Below are 19,044 nucleotides of genomic sequence, written 5' to 3'. Positions count from 1 at the left end.
ACTTTTTCGGAACCTGAGTTTAGTTTCCTTAATAAAAAATGAACAGACCTTGCAATGTATGGAAATGATCCATGGAGGAACTGAATAGAACGAGGAACACGGGAGCCAGAGATCTCAAAAGATGAAACCCCATTTGAGAATTCTTATGAGATTATCATGATGTCTTTATGGAGGAAACTAAAGATGTTTACAAGTTCACAACAGTCAGCCCTATCAGGAGACTTCCAAACCTTTTATCTCTTTACAGAGTAACATTGATACATAGTTGGTAGTGAACCTGAAAGGGAAGGTGGTGGGAGTGTCCCAGTTTGTGATGGGACTCAGATGTGAGTCGGAGAGCTCGAGAATCAGGGGCAGTTGAGGAAACCACACATCAAGTTCGAGTGAAGTGCTGAGGTGCTCATACGCCAAGTAGATGCGAGCTCGTAGAGCACCGCGACGCTCGCTCCCGTCGACGAACACACCCTCGCAACTACCTGACACCTGTACAAGAGAAACAGACGAAGCATTTGAGGAAAAGCTCCACAACAGTTAGAGAAAAAAAAAATAAACGAAGAAGCATCTGAAAAGGCAAAGCCTGTCCACGTTTGCTTTGTAATCAGACGTCTTCTTCTTCTTCTTCTTCCAAAAGCCATACATGACTAAAACAGCTAAAAACTAGAACGGCACTCAGTTGAGAGCACACCTCCCCCAACCTCAACAGTATACATTTTGTATCCCACTGATAGGCTGGATCTGGATTCGGACCTGAACCAAAATCTAATCGGCTTGTTCTTGTCATTTAATGTACTCATTCATCAAGTTTTGTCCGAATCCGTCCACAAATTTTGAGACATCCTGTTCAAAAACGAACAGACAGACAGACAAATAAGAAAGCATCACGTCGTAACCTGACAGGTATGACGAAAATCGATATTAATGAAAAACTATCAATGAAAAAATATATATATCAACTAAAAATTATTTTATCCAAATATTAGCTTCTGAGTTCAATATTGCCCAGATGAGAAAGAAAATAAATGTCATAATTAAAATAAATAAATAATAATTGTAAAATAATTAATTTCTTAATCATTTGGTTAATAGCATACCGAAACCACCACTTTCATCCGAATCTGTAACTTTTTGAAAAATAACTAATTAATTAATCCAAAAATTAAATAATTAATCAATCAATTGATTAATCAATAAATCAAATATACCATTTATAGCCAAATTACTTGGTCACTGTCATGTTCAAATATCAGCTTTCCAAGCCAAAAGGTGCCTGAGATAACGCCCAGAGAAGAATGAAAATAAATAAGTACTTAATAAATCGAAAATAATGAAGTAATTAATCAAATAATTATTTAATCAAAAAATAAAGAATATCGTTTTTGCCAAAGCACTTGTTCACTATTGTGCCCAAATTTCTGCTTCCTCGATCAAAGGATGGCTGAGATATCACCCGGACAAAGGAGAGACAATTGACCTTTGACCTTTCACCTATATCGTCAAAAAACATTGACAACCTCACTTTTGACCTTCAAAATCATCTGGTAAAGTTTGACGAACATAGCTCAAAGCATTTGCGAGTTATCACACTCACAGACAAACAAACGAGATAGACCGATATACGGCGAAAATTTTCGCCAAAACAAACACAAAGGGGTGAAAACATAACCTCCACCCACTTTCGATGGCAGAGGCAAAAAAACAACACAAAATGAAAGTTGATTTTATGCAGCCTTGAACTTTGACCTTTTGATTAAAAAAAAGCAACTATCAGCTTCTACCTTTTGATTGGTGAACCAATTCTGAGACCGAATATGTATATTCTTCAAATTTCAAATCAATTGGGTGAAAATTGACAATTTTATTTGACTCTGACCTTTGACCTTTTGGTCAAGTTAATAATTTGGCTTCTCCATATTTTCATAATAAAGTTTTGTTGAAAATTTGATGACAAAAGCTCAAATGGTACATTTAAATTTCAGGTCAATTGGATGAAAATGTATTGATTTCAGGTGGTGCTGACCTCTGATCTTTTGATCATTAGATAAAATTATTAATTTGACTTCTGCATATTCTCATATTAAAACTTTGCTGAAAATTTGATGACAAAAGCTCAAATGGTACATTTAAATTTCAGGTCAATTGGATGAAAATGTATTGATTTCAGGTGGTGCTGACCTCTGATCTTTTGATCATTAGATAAAATTATTAATTTGACTTCTGCATATTCTCATATTAAAACTTTGCTGAAAATTTGATGACAAAAGTAAAAATGGTTAAAAAAAATTTTTAAGGCCCGGACAGACACACACACAGAAGTGATTGCAAAACCCCATCTCCCACTAAATAAATTAATTTGTTTGCTTCAATTTCATGGATAATGTCGTTTTGTTGGATTTGTAAATTCCATCACCTGTGCTTGCTGTAGTGACCAAGAAAACCTGAGCATTCAGGAAAAGGTGAGCCACAAATACCCTTAATAATTTGTGGATATCAAGAGAAACAGATGTGAAATGGCTACGTACCCTGAAATGATTTTGATTGGGTACCCTAAGGTACAACAACTTACCTGTATCTCTTTACAGAGTAACATTGAAACCAGCAGTTTATGGTTAATAGTTGGACTCCATCCTTCCCGTAATCAATTCGGTGGCACATTCAATGTGCATGTACACCATGAGGCTCAATCACAAGATCTAAAGGCTCAAATCCCATTGATACGATGTTGATTTGTCTGTCTTGTACTAATGTTCTTGCCATTCCCTGTAAATAGTAGCGGAATCGTCTTTTCATAGGGACCGCCTTGCCATTCCCTTGGCTGTAATGGACAGGTTCACCATGCTAATGGTTTTCACAATTTTGAAGAACAACCGACGAGTGAAGACTTACATAACCCCTGATTGGATAGATTTCTAATGAAAATTCAATCTCTAACAATGAAAAATGTGCTCCAAGGTGTAACTCGTCAAGTTAACCTTGCGACACACAGGGGGCAAACATTTGACTCATTCTCGAAAACATATGATGAACGTGCACAGACTTCTGTTTTGATGCAAATGCATAGTTGCAATGGTCCTCAACAGATTAAAAGAGCTATAGGAAGCCAACAAATAGGAAGCCATCACATAAACATGATGAACGATTCAATGATGATTCTGATGTACCATATGCTGCTACGTTGTTAGAGCGTTGGTGCTGCTGAAGCAGTTCATTGGCAAGGGTTATACTGGGAGGTAATTAAAATTAAAGTAATTAAAATAATTTCCTTCCCAGGAGAAATGGCAGTTAATTGATTAATCAAAAAACAGAAAAATGCTGTTTTTGCCAAAGCACTTTTTTTGGGGGGGGGATACAAGATCGAGGCTCATGAAAGAGCTAACATTAATCACACAAAAAGTCAAACCGACACATAAAACACAAAATAAAGGGCGCGGTAGACAAGATGGGGAGAGAGGGGGAAGGACACAAACACAACATTTGAGAGCAGGGACATCGAGAGAAATGTGGGAGGGAGAAGGCTTGGGGGGAGGTGGGAGAGGTATAAAATATATGAACACTGCAAAGACTTCCAGAAAAGCAGTTGGAATTTCAAAAAAAAGTGTATCTGGGGTGAATTAGCGGGGGAAGAAAAGAACAAGGTTTTGGATGGGGGAAGATAACAGATGGTGGTGAACAGCTGTTTTAAAGACCTGGAGGGAGGAGTGGGATTGACGGGAGTGGGGGAGTAAGTTCCACAGGCGGGAGAAAAGAGGAATGAAAGAGTGAAGGTGAGCAGAGAGCCTAGATTTTGGCAGTTTAACCAGAAGAGGGTTGCTGACAGATCTTGTGCGACCTGTAGGAATATTAGGGGGACAGAGCACAGAGAGAGCTGGGGGAGCAAGGCCGGAGAGGAGTCGGTGGAAGACAGAAAGACCACCAACCTGCCTGCGGTGAGTGAGTGAAAGGCCCTCGGAGTGAGCTTCATCGCAGGAGATTCCAATGATTCTGAAAGCTTTGGTTTCAACAGCGTGAAGCCGGGCTAAGTGTGAGGCAGGAGCACTGGCCCAGAGGGGGGGAACAGTATTCCATTGAGCTGCGGATGAAAGCCTTGTATGTGGTGAGGAGCTCAGGTGTGCCAAGGAAGGACTTCGCACGACGGAGGATACCCAGTCGGCGACTGGCTTTGGAGGCCAGCTTGGAAATGTGGTTTTCCCAAGAAAGATCATGGCAGATAGTGAGATCCAAAAGCTTGAGCGACAGAACTTCTTGGAGAGGATTGTTGAGAAAGTAGATGGGAGGGTTGTCCAGACGGTCTTTTCGGAGAGACATCATAAGAGTGTGAGATTTGTCAGGATTGAAAGACATGCTCCACTTGTTTGACCAGTCTGTGATTTTGTCCAGGTCTGCAGAGAGTGAGGAGGCTGCAGACTGCCGATCTGAGGGATGAGGAATGGAGCGGCAGATCGTGGAGTCATCAGCAACGAGATTGAGAGGATTTTGCAGAGAGTCAGAGAGATCATTGATGAAGACCAGAAATAGCACAGGGCCCAGAACACTACCTTGGGGAACTCCAGCCAGAACAGGGAGGGGAGATGAGAGAAATCCATTCAGGGCCACACGTTGCCTACGACCAGAGAGGAAGTCCGCAAGCCATGAGTGGAGATTTCCATGGATACCATAGGAGGAGAGTTTGGTGAGCAGAGCTGGGTGCCAGACCGTATCGAAGGCACGTGATATGTCAAGGGAGACAGCTCTGATTTCCTGTTTGGCATTGATGACCTCCATCCATTGTTGAGACAGCAGAAGCAACATGTCCAGAGTAGAATGACCTGGTCTGAATCCAAATTGATGATCAGAGATCAAGCCATTGGAGAAGAGGAAGGATTTGATATCCGAAGCAATGATGGATTCCATGACTTTGCTGATAATTGGGAGCAGGCTGATTGGTCTGTCGTTGCAAGGATCTGTTTTTGCACCTTTTTGTGTAAAGCGGTGATGTTTGCTGATTTCCAAGATGCTGGCAGATGACCTTGAGCAAAAGAGAGGGTGAAATGAACAGAGAGAGGGTGAGATAGAGCAGCAGAGCAGGATTTTAGGACCCGTGGGCTGATGCTGTCTGGTCCAGTTGCAGAATCAGAGTCGAGGTTTGACAAAAACTTCTCCACCTTGTCAGGAGAGAAGGACACAGAGTCCAGGAGCAGTTGGTTTCGAATGTGAAAGGTGGGAACAGAGAGAGATGGGGTTGGGACACAAGATTTTGCGGCAAACACAGAGTTGAGGCATTCGGCTTTGTCATGTGCGGTGTCAACTGTGTAGCCATTTGAGGTTAGAGAGGGGATGGAGGGGGAACAAACACGAGAAACGGATTTGACCAGACGCCACCAGGATTTGGAGGAAGGAGACAGGTTTGAGAGTTCAATCTTGAGTGTGGAGAGAGAGCGCATCCTGGCACTCCTGAGGGTAGACACACACTTGTTCCGAGCTTGGTGGAAGGAACTGAGATTGCCTTCAGTTGGATTTGCCTTCAAAGAGGCAAGGGCAAGTTGTTTCAGGACAACTGCCTCACCACAAGATTCAGTGTACCATGGACGGGAGGAAGGGTAAGACCACTGAAGACGAGATGGGATAAATCTGTGCATGAGAGAGAGCAGTTTGCTTTGGAAGAATTCCCAGGAAGGATTGATGTCAGAGGCAGTAGAGATGTGAGACCAGTCCAGATGATTGATGGCTGCTTGCAGACCGTGCCAGTCAGCCTGAGTGAAATGCCAGACTAGTCGGCGCTGAGGACCCTCTCTGAGAATGGCCAGAGAGATGTCCACTTCAACAAGCACATGATCAGAAGAACCGATTGGAGCAGAAGAAGAGCAGCAGACATTTGCAGGGAAGTTTGTCATAACCAAGTCTAGAAGAGCAGATACTCCATTGACTGAGATCCTGGTCGGGAAATTGACAGATTGTGTCAGTCCCAACGAGTCGCAGAAGTCCGTTGCTGAGGTGCCATGGCTGGTGAGAGAGGAACCCACACCCAGCCAGCTGGCATGATGACAGTTGACGTCGCCACATATGAGGAAGAGAGAGATTGGATGAGTTGATAGAAGTTGGTCCATGTTGTCCGACAGCGAAATGTAAATGGAGTCATCACTGTTTGGAGGACGGTACAGAACACATATGAACAAAAGGTGGGAGCGGAGAGGAAGCTGTAGCCAGAGGTACTCCTGGGGTTGGGGTGGAGAGAGGGCAGTGCAAGGAGAGTGAGGAAGAGAGTTTTTGATAAAGATAGCCACCCCACTACCAGGACGAGGCTCAGGTCTATCATAACGGAGGAGGGAGTAACCAGGAAGAGATATTAAGGAATCAGTGACATCTTGAAGGAGGAAAGTTTCTGTTAAGCAGATCAAGTCTGGATTGTCAGAGCAACCTGAATGGGGAGATAAATCAGGTTTGAGCGAAGGCCCCGGATGTTTGAGGTCCATACCGTTAATGAGAGAGGAGGAGCATCGGGTGCAGGACAGGGTCAGGGTCAGATGGAGGATGCGAGGGGGAGGTAGGGAGAGCAGTTGATAGTGTGTCAGAGATTACAGAAGAGTTACAAAAAAGGGAAGGATGAGGAGGACGAAAGGTTTGATGGTGATGGGATGAGGCACAGTGAGGGGTTGTTTGAGGGGAGGGCAGAGGAAAGTAGAAGGTTGGGGGAGGTGGAGGTATAAGATAGAAGGGAGACGAAGTGGGGAGGAGGCAGCTTTGAGGAGGAGGTTGGAGGGGGGAGAATTTGGGAGGGATGGTTGGGGGGGGAGTTTTGAAGGGGAGGGGCAAGGGGGAGTTTATGAGGGGAGGGGCAAGGGGGGAGTTTAGGAGGGGAGGGGCAAGGGGGAGTTTAAGAGGGGGGGGCAAGGGGAGAGTCTAGGAGGGGAGGGGAAAGGGGGAAGATTTTGAGGGGAGGGGCAAGAAGGGAGTTTAGAAAGTGGATGATTAATGAAAGACGAACATTTATAACAAATTGGGTTTATTGTGATTTTCACGTTAGCGATCCGTTTAAGAACGATGGAGGAGGGGTGGAATGAATGTGAATTTAGAGCATGTAGTGATTTAGAATTATAAGAGATTGAATATTTTTTGAAGTGGAATGAGTTGGAGAGGAAATTGAAAAAAGCCTTTTAAATAGGAAGAAAAACAGCGTGTTGTAATATACCACTGAATAAAACACTGCAGGGGAAAGTTTAAACATATTTAAACAGAACCGTGAAGAACAGTCTTATATTCACAAAAATACCAAAGCGGAGAGGAAGCCTAGAGGGACAACCACGAGTCACGTGAACAGGGGAAAAGGTGGAAGGCAAGGAGATAATGGGGGCGGGCCGAGACCCCGCCCGAGGACAGAAGCACATGATGGGACAAGTTCACACATGGAGAATGGGAAATAAATGTTGGGGTTTTTTTTGGGGGGGGGGGGGGTTAAAACGAAGCCTGAGGCTACAAGGCCGCACACGAGCGGCAAACAGAAACGATTAATTTAAGAAAGATTAACACCGATAAACTTCCTCGGGACACACTATAGGTTCACACACCGAAAGATAAATACAGTTTCGACAAAATACAATTGTGAACAATGACTTCACTTTGAAAACATGGAGAACGTGTATAGCTTCGAATATTTGTGCCGTCGCCATCAAGATCTCGCGAGATATCACTTGCTCACCATTGTGCCCAAATTTCAGCTTCCACGCTCAAAGGACGACTGAGATATCGCCCGGGCAAACAAGAAAACAAACAAGAAAACAAACAAACAAACAAACAAAGAAATATGTCGTGCATAGCACGATATTTGCAAAATCCCGAAAATAAGTTGTTGACCTTTGGCCTATGTTGACCTCAAAACATGTGGTGGTTGTATTCAGTGAACCGATATGCAAATCCTCTTGAAATCCTCTTTGACAATTGTGAACTGATATGCAAAATAAGAGGATTTTAGAAATTTGACAAGGGTGTTGACCTTTGGCCTATGTTGACCTTTTGACCTCAAAACCAATAGGCTTCTTCCTTATGACCAAAGCTACCATTTGGTGAAGTTATGTCAAGATCGGTTTAAAATTGTGACCTGTAGGCGACTGACATACAGACAAACAGACAGATAGACAAACAGAGAGAATAACGCACAAGACCAACAAGACTTGAAAAATCTTCGATTTTCACAAGTAAGAAACGGAGTGCTCCGTTTCATCACGCATCATTGCCGGGCCTCTTTCGGCACCCAGGGGATGACATCATGCAGTGCCTGGAGATGGAATCGGAAAGGGACAGTGTACAACAAAGAAACCAGCAAACAAAACAAGAAAGACGTCGTGCAGAGAACAATACTTGCAAAATCAGCCCCACCTCACCCCAAAATAGGTTTCCATGGAGACATCAAATTGGCCATTTTATTAATACTAGGGCATGCCCGTACGTGGGTGCCCGTTCCTTGCCAAAAAAAAAAAAAAACGCTACCCGTACGCTCTACCCCGCCCGTACGCCCGTACGCCCGTAAACAAAAAAAACAACGCTCTTCGCTTCCGCCCTTCGCTCTGACTGAATTGGGAGAAATAATGCGCATAAGAAATCGAGAAATTATTATTTTCTCCGGAAGAAATCGAATTACGAACCGTAATGGCGCACGCGCTCGGCTCGGCTCGCTCTCACAACAACGCGTTCTGTGATTGGCTGCCGGAAGTGCAGTCTTCACTGTCCGGAAGGTCGCAAATCGCAGTTACGATGAATCGCAAATTAGTTTTAATTAGTTGTAAAACATAGTTTAACGGCAACATAGTTTTCCAACGTGAAATAAATGAATACGCTCTCAAATGTGCCGTCCGAGGCAGAGTCTGTTCGCCACGTTCGGCACACGTGATAGCTCGCTGCTCTCTGATTGGTTGAATCGTTTTTTGGACATAGCTCGGTAACTACTTCTCCGATTAATATGAAACCTTGAAAAGGCACATCCTCGGGTCCCCAGCAATATACCTGGCAAGTTTCAAGTATATCGGACCCGTGGTTGTCGAGAAACAGCGGTCACAGACATACAGACATACAAACATACAAACATACAAACATACAAACATACAAACATACACACAGAGATTACTGGAATTATAGATAGATTAAAACTGATGATTTAATCACAGCTAGGGTCAATCACATGACAATTGATTATTTTTCAGATGGAAATTATTGGTTTTAGAAGTTTGAACTTTTGACCTCAAAAATAGTTGTTTTTCCAATTATTGACTCAATATACAAATGCTGTTCAATTTTCAAGTAAATCAGATGAAAATTGACCTTTTTCAGATGAAAATTGATGATTTTGGAAGTTTGACCTTGAGTTGACCTTTGACATTTTGACCTCAAAAATAGTTGGTTTCCCAATTTAGTGACTCAATGTACAAATGATGTTCAATTTTCAAGTCAATCGGATTTAAAATGGCGATTTTATAAATATGACCTCCAGATGACCTTTGACCTCAAAATCAATAGTCTTCTCAATTGTGACGACATCTACAACTTGGTGAAGTTTCATGACGATCAGTTTAGAATTGTGGCCTGTAGGCCGGTAACAAGCAAACAAACAAACAAACAGACAGACAGAATAACAAACGCAACTGATCAATAGCGATCTTCGATCGCTCAAATCTTCGATTTTTCAAGTACAACGAAACAAACAAACAAGCGGAGTAAAAACTGAGTACATCCTTTCAGCGTGCGTCATCGCCGGGCCCCCTTCGCTGCCCGGTGATGACGTCATGCAGCACCTGGACATGGAATAGGAAAGGTGCGGTGTGCGATAATGAAATGAACAGCAGCTCATATAATAACATTTCACGCTGGTAACTTCTATTTTAGGTCCAAAAATACTTGGTGTTACCCATTTAGGTCTGAGAGCCTTGTACGTCAAGCCGAATCTTCTTCTGTAATTAGCCAATCAACAATGAAACTCAGCATCACCCTTTGATGAGGCGTCGACTCCCTTGGACGCATGGGCCACACACACCGGGCCCTGCAATTCATAATGAGGCTTTCAGCCCACTGTGGGAACGATATCGACGGGTGATTCGGGTGGTTGCGAGCACTTCCCAGTTAGATTCAAATCCCGAGCTAAAAAGGATAACTGTGGGTTCTGAAAACACCTGTCTTGCTCATTGTGATTGATCCCCAACCCACTTTTGAATTAAGAATATTGAGGCCTTTGGCTCGAATAGGCTGACACTATATAACTAGCTTTTTACCTGCCTTTTAGTTTTTCCAGGAATAAAGAATGTTCAATAAAATGAAAACTTTAATGAGTTTTATAGACAATGGAATTCTCCGAATGCGGTAAGATGTCGACGCTAAGGTATTTCCCTGTGATTGACGGCCCGTTGAGCTCACCTTCGCAGGACCCATGACTCTTCAGGATATTTCCCATGAGGTTTTAATCTTCTACACTCACCATCACAGTCTATCCCATCTCTTCATTGTATAACTTTTTCAAATCCATGGATGACATTTCTGGACCAGTCTCTTCATTGTATAACTTTTTCAAATCCATGGATGACATTTCTGGACCAGTATGTTCAATGTAGAACTTTTTCAAACCCATGGATGACATTTCTGGACCAGTCTGTTCATTGTAGAACTTTTTAAAATCCATGGATGACATTTCTGGACCAGTCTGTTCATTGTAGAACCTTTTCAAATCCATGGATGACATTTCTGGACCAGTCTGTTCATTGTAGAACTTTTTCAAATCCATGGATGACATTTCTGGACCAGTCTGTTCATTGTAGAACTTTTTCAAATCCATGGATGACATTTCTGGACCAGTCTGTTCATTGTAGAACTATTAAAAATCCGTGGATGACATTTCTGGACCAGTCTGTACATTGCAGAACCTTTTCAAATCCATGGATGACATTTCTGGACCAGTCTGTTCATTATAGAACTTTTTCAAATCCATGAATGACATTTCTGGACCAGTCTGTCTGTACATTGCAGAACCTTTTCAAATCCGTGGATGACATTTCTGGACCAGTCTGTTCATTGTAGAACCTTTTCAAATCCATGGATGACATTTCTGGACCAGTCTGTACATTGCAGAACCTTTTCAAATCCATGGATGACATTTCTGGACCAGTCTGTTCATTGCAGAACCTTTTCAAATCCATGGATGACATTTCTGGACCAGTCTGTACATTGCAGAACCTTTTCAAATCCATGAATGACATTTCTGGACCAGTCTGTACATTGCAGAACCTTTTCAAATCCATGAATGACATTTCTGGACCAGTCTGTACATTGCAGAACCTTTTCAAATCCATGAATGACATTTCTGGACCAGTCTGTACATTGCAGAACATTTTCAAATCCATGGATGACATTTCTGGACCAGTCTGTACATTGCAGAACCTTTTCAAATCCATGAATGACATTTCTGGACCAGTCTGTACATTGCAGAACCTTTTCAAATCCATGAATGACATTTCTGGACCAGTCTGTACATTGCAGACCCTTTTCAAATCCATGAATGACATTTCTGGACCAGTCTGTTCATTGTATAACCTTTTCAAATCCATGGATGACATTTCTGGACCAGTCTGTACATTGCAGAACCTTTTCAAATCCATGAATGACATTTCTGGACCAGTCTGTACATTGCAGAACATTTTCAAATCCATGGATGACATTTCTGGACCAGTCTGTACATTGCAGAACCTTTTCAAATCCATGAATGACATTTCTGGACCAGTCTGTACATTGCAGAACCTTTTCAAATCCATGAATGACATTTCTGGACCAGTCTGTACATTGCAGAACCTTTTCAAATCCATGAATGACATTTCTGGACCAGTCTGTTCATTGTATAACCTTTTCAAATCCATGAATGACATTTCTGGACCAGTCTGTACATTGCAGAACATTTTCAAATCCATGGATGACATTTCTGGACCAGTCTGTACATTGCAGAACCTTTTCAAATCCATGAATGACATTTCTGGACCAGTCTGTTCATTGTATAACTTTTTCAAATCCATGGATGACATTTCTGGACCAGTCTGTACATTGCAGAACCTTTTCAAATCCATGAATGACATTTCTGGACCAGTCTGTACATTGCAGAACCTTTTCAAATCCATGAATGACATTTCTGGACCAGTCTGTTCATTGTATAACCTTTTCAAATCCATGAATGACATTTCTGGACCAGTCTGTACATTGCAGAACATTTTCAAATCCATGGATGACATTTCTGGACCAGTCTGTACATTGCAGAACCTTTTCAAATCCATGAATGACATTTCTGGACCAGTCTGTTCATTGTATAACATTTTCAAATCCATGAATGACATTTCTGGACCAGTCTGTACATTGCAGAACATTTTCAAATCCATGGATGACATTTCTGGACCAGTCTGTACATTGCAGAACCTTTTCAAATCCATGAATGACATTTCTGGACCAGTCTGTACATTGCAGAACCTTTTCAAATCCATGAATGACATTTCTGGACCAGTCTGTTCATTGTATAACTTTTTCAAATCCATGGATGACATTTCTGGACCAGTCTGTACATTGTATAGCTTTTTCAAATCCATGGATGACATTTCTGGACCAGTCTGTTCATTGTATAACTTTTTCAAATCCATGAATGACATTTCTGGACCAGTCTGTTCATTGTATAACTTTTTCAAATCCATGAATGACATTTCTGGACCAGTCTGTTCATTGTATAACTTTTTCAAATCCATGGATGACATTTCTGGACCAGTCTGTACATTGTATAGCTTTTTCAAATCCATGGATGACATTTCTGGACCAGTCTGTTCATTGTATAACTTTTTCAAATCCATGAATGACATTTCTGGACCAGTCTGTTCATTGCAGAACCTTTTCAAATCCATGGATGACATTTCTGGACCAGTCTGTTCATTGTATAACTTTTTCAAATCCATGGATGACATTTCTGGACCAGTCTGTTCATTGTATAACTTTTTCAAATCCATGGATGACATTTCTGGACCAGTCTGTTCATTGTATAACTTTTTCAAATCCATGGTTGACATTTCTGGACCAAGTTTAAAAGCACTCGTTTCTGACACTCGTTCCTAGTTTCTAAACTGTCCCTAAGCTGCACTGTACATTGAAAACAATAACTGTCAGAAGGTGTGAAGAGTCGGAACAGCTGAGGGGTAATGGAAGCCTTGGTCATGACGCAAGGTCATGACCTCAATCTGCAAGTGCTGGAAGCTTTCACAGTGAGGATTCAGGAAGGATACAATGCCTTCAACCATGGCAGGTCAGACAATAACCAAAGGAGGTGGGCTGACAATAGAAAAGGAAAGGGGGTGGGGAAGCCATTGATTTTTGGATAGAATTCTAATTCAAGGAAGCACAAGGCCTGGTGCTGTCACAATGCAGACAGGTCGGTGGCCAGAATGCCAGTAATTACGAGTTAAACTCCCAAAAATCCAGGCCTAGCACACTGCCACAATGTTTTGTTGCTCGCTTCTCCTGTTTGTGGAATCGCCTAGATGATACGGTTTATAATCCCACTCTTCCCTCTAAGCTTTGAAGAAGGTGGAGCATCACCATATCGTCACCCACCACACCCATTCATTTTTCTACCCCCATAAACCCTACCGAACACAATCCTCTTATTTGCACGTTCCTGTGTTAGTACTGTGTCCTACTCTCTCTCCTCTTGTTGTTTGCTCCTTTCCTTGTGTTAGTTTTTCGAACCGTGGCTCCGCTGCCTCACACTTTCACGACATTTTATTTTACTCTCTCACCTGTCTTCAATAAGCTCCAATTTTGCATGGAAAGAAATAAAGGAACCAAGGAATGATTGAATCAATGAATAAACAAGAAATATGTCGTGAATAGCTTGCACAATACTTGCAAAATCCCTAAAATAAGTTGATGACCTATGTGCTATGTTGACCTTTTGGGCTATATTGATATCAAAAATAATTGGTGGTTGAATTCAGTGATCTGATATGCAAATCCTCTTCAAATCTCGAGTCAATGAGATAAAAATTGACAATTTTAGAAATTCGGCCGATGTTGACCTTTTCACATTTTGACCTCAAAAATAATTGGTGTTTGAATTAAGTGACCGGATATGCAAATCCTGTTCAAATTTCAAGTTAATCGGATGAAAAGTGATGATTTTAGAAACTTCACGTACATTGTTGACCTTTGGCCTATATTGGCTTTTTGGCTAGAGCTAATCTCAAAAAGAATTGGTGGTTGAATTAAATGACCGGATATGCAAATCCTGTTCAAATTTCAAATAAATCTGATGAAAACTGATGATTTTAGAGATTCCACCTTAAGTTGTTGACATTTGGCCTATGTTGACCTTTTGACCTTTTGACCGAAAATAATATATAGGCTTCTTCCTTATGATCAAGTCGACCATTTGGTGAAGTTTCGTAAAGATCGGTTTGAAATTGTGGCCTGTAGACGAATGACATACAAAGAGACAGAATAACGAACAAGACCAACCAATTTATACTTGGTCTTCCATTTTCGCAGGGAACAAATTCAAATCCGTCATGTTCAGCACAACAAGACTTTCACTTAAAATCAGAACAAAATCAACCCCAACCCAATCATCCCCTCCCCTATCCCAACATCATTATATCATGTCCCAATTTGTGTACGCTCAACAAGATACCTGTACAGAAATACGAATGGACACACCTGTACACGTCATAATATCCAACGCATCCATTGTCATGATTAGCAACTATTAAGCTTCAATCTCCATTTTGCATTTGAGCACAGTTGGGTACATTACGGAGTAGTTGAGCACCACGCAATGTTCAATGGAGTGAGTGGTGCAAACCAAGGCAAACACCACTCAAAATACATCCTGGCCAATAGGAGATCAACAACAGATGAACACGTCATGATATACATAGAGGAACATTTAGATAATGAAACAAAATAATTTAAAATATGACCTTTATATTCCATCACACCTGAATTCTCTCCATTACATGGGGTGTGCACAAAAAATTATTTCCTTAGTAATTATTACCTACGTCACCGAAGGTGGATGGAGGTTATGTTTTCACCCTGTGTTTGTTACTTGCCGGAATATATTCCGGCAAGTATGTTGGTTGGTTGGTTTGTCTGTCTGTTTGTGCGCAGAACTACGTCTACATCGTTACACATCCCATCGCCATACTTTACACACATATTTGTCTTGCCCTGGAATAGACTGTGCCCAATTTTTAACTCTCTAGGGCCTAGGACTCCATATTTCGTCATATTTCGACAAGTACAAAACTTCATCCAATCAAGATGCAATTTCTTGAGCGCCATGTCGGCATAAACTGGTGGATAAAAAAAAAAATGATGATGTTATCGGTCACACGGTTCGGCCGCCATCTTGGAAAAACTGAAAAACTTTGCACCTCTATATCTCCGAAAGTGCTGAATAAAAAAAATTGAGACATGGCTCATTGTAAAGAACTCTCCATGGGGAATAAATATGTTAATGATGATGTCATAGGTGCCACCATTATGACGTCATAATTCGACAAGTACAAAACTTCATCCGATCAAGATGAAATTTATTGAGCATAATCTAGGAATAAATTAGTTTAGAAAACAAATAATGATGACGTCATCGGTCACGTGGTTCGGCCGCCATATTTGTCCAAAATGGCCGATAAAAAAGTACATTCCGGCAAGTCCTCGGTCTCTGAGCGATTTTTCATGTCTGTCTGTTTGTGTGCAGTACTACATCTACATCGTTGCACATAGCATCGCCATACTTTACACACATATTTGCCTTGCCCTGGAATAGACTGTGCCCAATTTTTTACTGTCTAGGCCCAAGGTCAAGCTCAAGGTCACCCAAAATGTGAAATCATGGGGGTCGAGTTTTCATTTAAAATATATTTCAAACCACTATAACTCTAAAAGTACAAGAGATATGCATACACTTACTGTTACTGACATATAGGAAGTCACATACGACATTTCATTTGGCACCATGACCATTGACCTTGAGTGACCTTGAAAAGTCAAACTCAGGGTCAAAAATTGTTTTTTTTACTGATAACTCTCTCAAACATAATCCAATTCCCTTCTAACCAACACCAAAATGTTCATTATTCAATTCCGGAAGAATAAAATGGTCCAAAATGCTTAGTTTTTATTATATTTTTGGGGTCAAAGGTCAGGGGGCCAAGTTTTCATTGAAAATATATTCCAAACCACTATAACTCTGAAAGGACAAGAGATATGCATACACTTACTCAGTTACCTTCCATTGCTTAGCGTATATACATGTATAGATTTCCCGCCGTTTTGATCCAAAATGGCCGATAAAAAAGTACATTCCGGCAAGTCCTCGGTCTCTGACCGATTTTTCATTTGTTTGTCTGTCTGTCTGTCTGTCTGTGAACAAGCGATCTCAAAAAATTGTGGATGGATTTGGACGAAACTTGGTGGACAGGTTGTGTGTGTGACAAGAACGAATTGATTCGATTTTGGTGAAGATCTGAATATGGATTCGGATACGGGAATTATTTAATTTTTAAGTAATTCTTCACCATTGAGAGATCGGGCGAAAAGCGATATATAACATGATATTTTAAAAAAGGTTATGGCCGTGTTATGACTAACCTTTGTGGACGAGTTGCTAAGGTGACAAGAACAAGCCGATTCGATTTTGGTTCAGGCAGAGGCGGGTTAACATTTTTTGGGGCTATGGGCACAAAAAATATTTAGACCCAAACATCCCACAAAAACACGAATACATGAAAATGCATTAATACATATAGAGTCCTCCATTCAATGTTACAGTGAGTTAACAAAGGAAATACTAGGACCATCTGAAAGGTACATCTACGAGGAATGGGATTAGCTGATTGGTAATGAACACATCCCAGCACTTTCATTGGTGCGTTCATGACCAAGTTTTTATTACTTGCAAAATCGAACATTTCTCAATTATATTGGTTGATCTTGTGCGTTATTCTGTGTGTTTGTCAGTTTCGTCTGTTTGTATGTCAATCGCCGAGGTCGCAATTTTAAACCGATCTTTGTGAAACTTCAGCAAATGGTTGAGTTGGTGATAAGGAAGAAGCCTATTGATTTTGAGGTCAAAAGGTCAACATAGCTCAAAGGTTAACAATTTAATTAAGGTGGATTAATGCACGGGCACACTGGGCACGTGCCCAGGGCCCCCAAATTCAATGACGTCATGCAACCAATGCAACCCGAGACCACCAAAGGTGAGAGATAACGAGAGACAGATCGTGGTTCATAATCTTTTGAGATGAGACTGAGGATGGGTCCAACTTTGCCGACAAATCAATAATGGTGGCAAACGCACACAAAACAGATGGCTGAAACACTTTTCTTACCTTTTAAAATTTTTATCTGTAAATTAAACAGGGAAGAGGTTAACAAGATGCTATTAACAAAAACAGAACGAAACAAGTGAGTCGAATGGACACAAAGAAGAAAATGGGGATATTCAAACTTATGCACAATGATTGAGAAATAAAACAATTCCTAACCCACTTGGCGCCACAGATCACACTCATGCACCAAAATAATTGTAGACGAGACTTCCCCTTATCTGGTGCGTAGGGTGAATGCAAGCCTCAAAATAAACCGCTTAGCGATCCAAATGCGAGACGATAGCTCCCAAGAGCCAAAATGAGCACAATGAAGATGATGTTTGGTGTGGAATGCCAGTGATGATTCGCCTCCTCAACCAGGCCTCGTGGACCCCTTTGTCCTTTATGTGATCGCCACCTGGTATGCTTTCCGTCCTCTTCCTCCACGCACCTCAAAAACAGGGTGATCTCTGCTTGGGCCAATCCCAAAAGACGAACCAACAATTAGTCTTCTCCAAAACTCCATTATCAGTTTTGCTTGTCCTTCCACACTAGGCTTTTGTGATCTTCTCTCTCAACAACGAGGCCTCTTCTTCTTCGTCTCCAGATCTCTCCTGTTCCCTCCTTCCTCAAGCGTGGTCTCATTACGGATTCGTCACTTCCGTTGTTGTGGTTCTCATCCACTGTAAACATTTTTGGTTGCATGTACTATTATTGTTGTCTTTTAAGTGAAATAGAGATTACTATTTCCAAAAGGTAAAAAAAAGTTAATGTTTTAAAAGAAACCGGAACCGGACAAAGACGAAAAGGAAGAAGAAGAGAAAAAAGAAGGCGGAGCGAGGGAGTCAGACAAGAAGCTGAGCTGCTTCGCGGTCTTGAGCAAACGTTGGCGAACGAGGGTCGCGAGTGAACTTTGGGTTTCCTGGGAAAGGGATTCCTGCGACAGAGTTGTTATCGCTGTGACAGATAAACCTGCATGACAGGTTTTGCGGTCGATTCCGAAGAGAATCGTTGGAGTGCCATTACGTCTCGAGAACGGGCCGTTGGCCATTTTGACTCGCGCCCGATTTTCGCATCACTCCAGGTTTTTCACCTCGCTTCAACCATTTTCACCGCATCAAGACGTTAACTTGTTGTGTGTGTGTAACGTGGCTTTTGAGTGGGAAATCTGCGGTTCGCCGATTGGGAGCCGATGAACGTCCATACCTGAAGGTGTGATTTTCCCGTCGCTTCTGGAGGGTACCTTTGCCCATCTTTGGCAGTCTGACTGTCAACCGAGCGGGATTCTGGTCTCGATACAATTACGACATCGTTCTGACGATCACTGGAGCGGATCGACTTTGGCTTGATGCCGGAATAGAGACATTGGAAATGTTCTTTTTTTCGCTCACTTGGAGCACAGTGAGTTACCTTGTACGAAACTGATGGTACCATCATAGGAGATATATATTGGTTGTACAATTGATCACTATTGTTATTGTACTGTTATTCTTGTGTGACTTTAATACAATACTTGTTTGTTGGTAACAATTGGTGTGGTTTCACCATTGATCTTTGACATACAGAATAACACATCTTTCTGCCGTGACTCCTCTCGGGGCTCGGAGGTACACCGTGACCGGGGTTTGGGGAGGAGCACGTAACACTCTCTCATTCTCCTCCTCCTCCTGGGAGCTCTCTGCTCTCGCCATCCTGCACA

The 19,044-nt window shown here is 41.7% G+C and overlaps 1 protein-coding gene across 1 annotated transcript in view; it reads right to left on the bottom strand.

Annotated features, from left to right (window-relative positions):
• The window catches only part of LOC144888796 (transmembrane protein 132D-like), a 139,678-nt gene that overhangs the window by 85,477 nt on the left and 35,157 nt on the right, over positions 1–19,044 (bottom strand). Inside the window, exon 3 of the mRNA XM_078768004.1 lies at positions 278–483. Coding sequence (XP_078624130.1) covers positions 278–483 — 206 coding nt within the window. The remainder of the gene's footprint in view (positions 1–277; positions 484–19,044) is intronic.

This window comes from Myxine glutinosa, chromosome 14, assembly GCF_964187855.1.
Source record: "Myxine glutinosa chromosome 14, kmMyxGlut1.1, whole genome shotgun sequence".
NCBI lineage: Eukaryota > Metazoa > Chordata > Myxini > Myxiniformes > Myxinidae > Myxine > Myxine glutinosa.
Note: the sequence above shows the minus strand (reverse complement) of the source record. Positions and strands in the feature narration are given on the sequence as shown.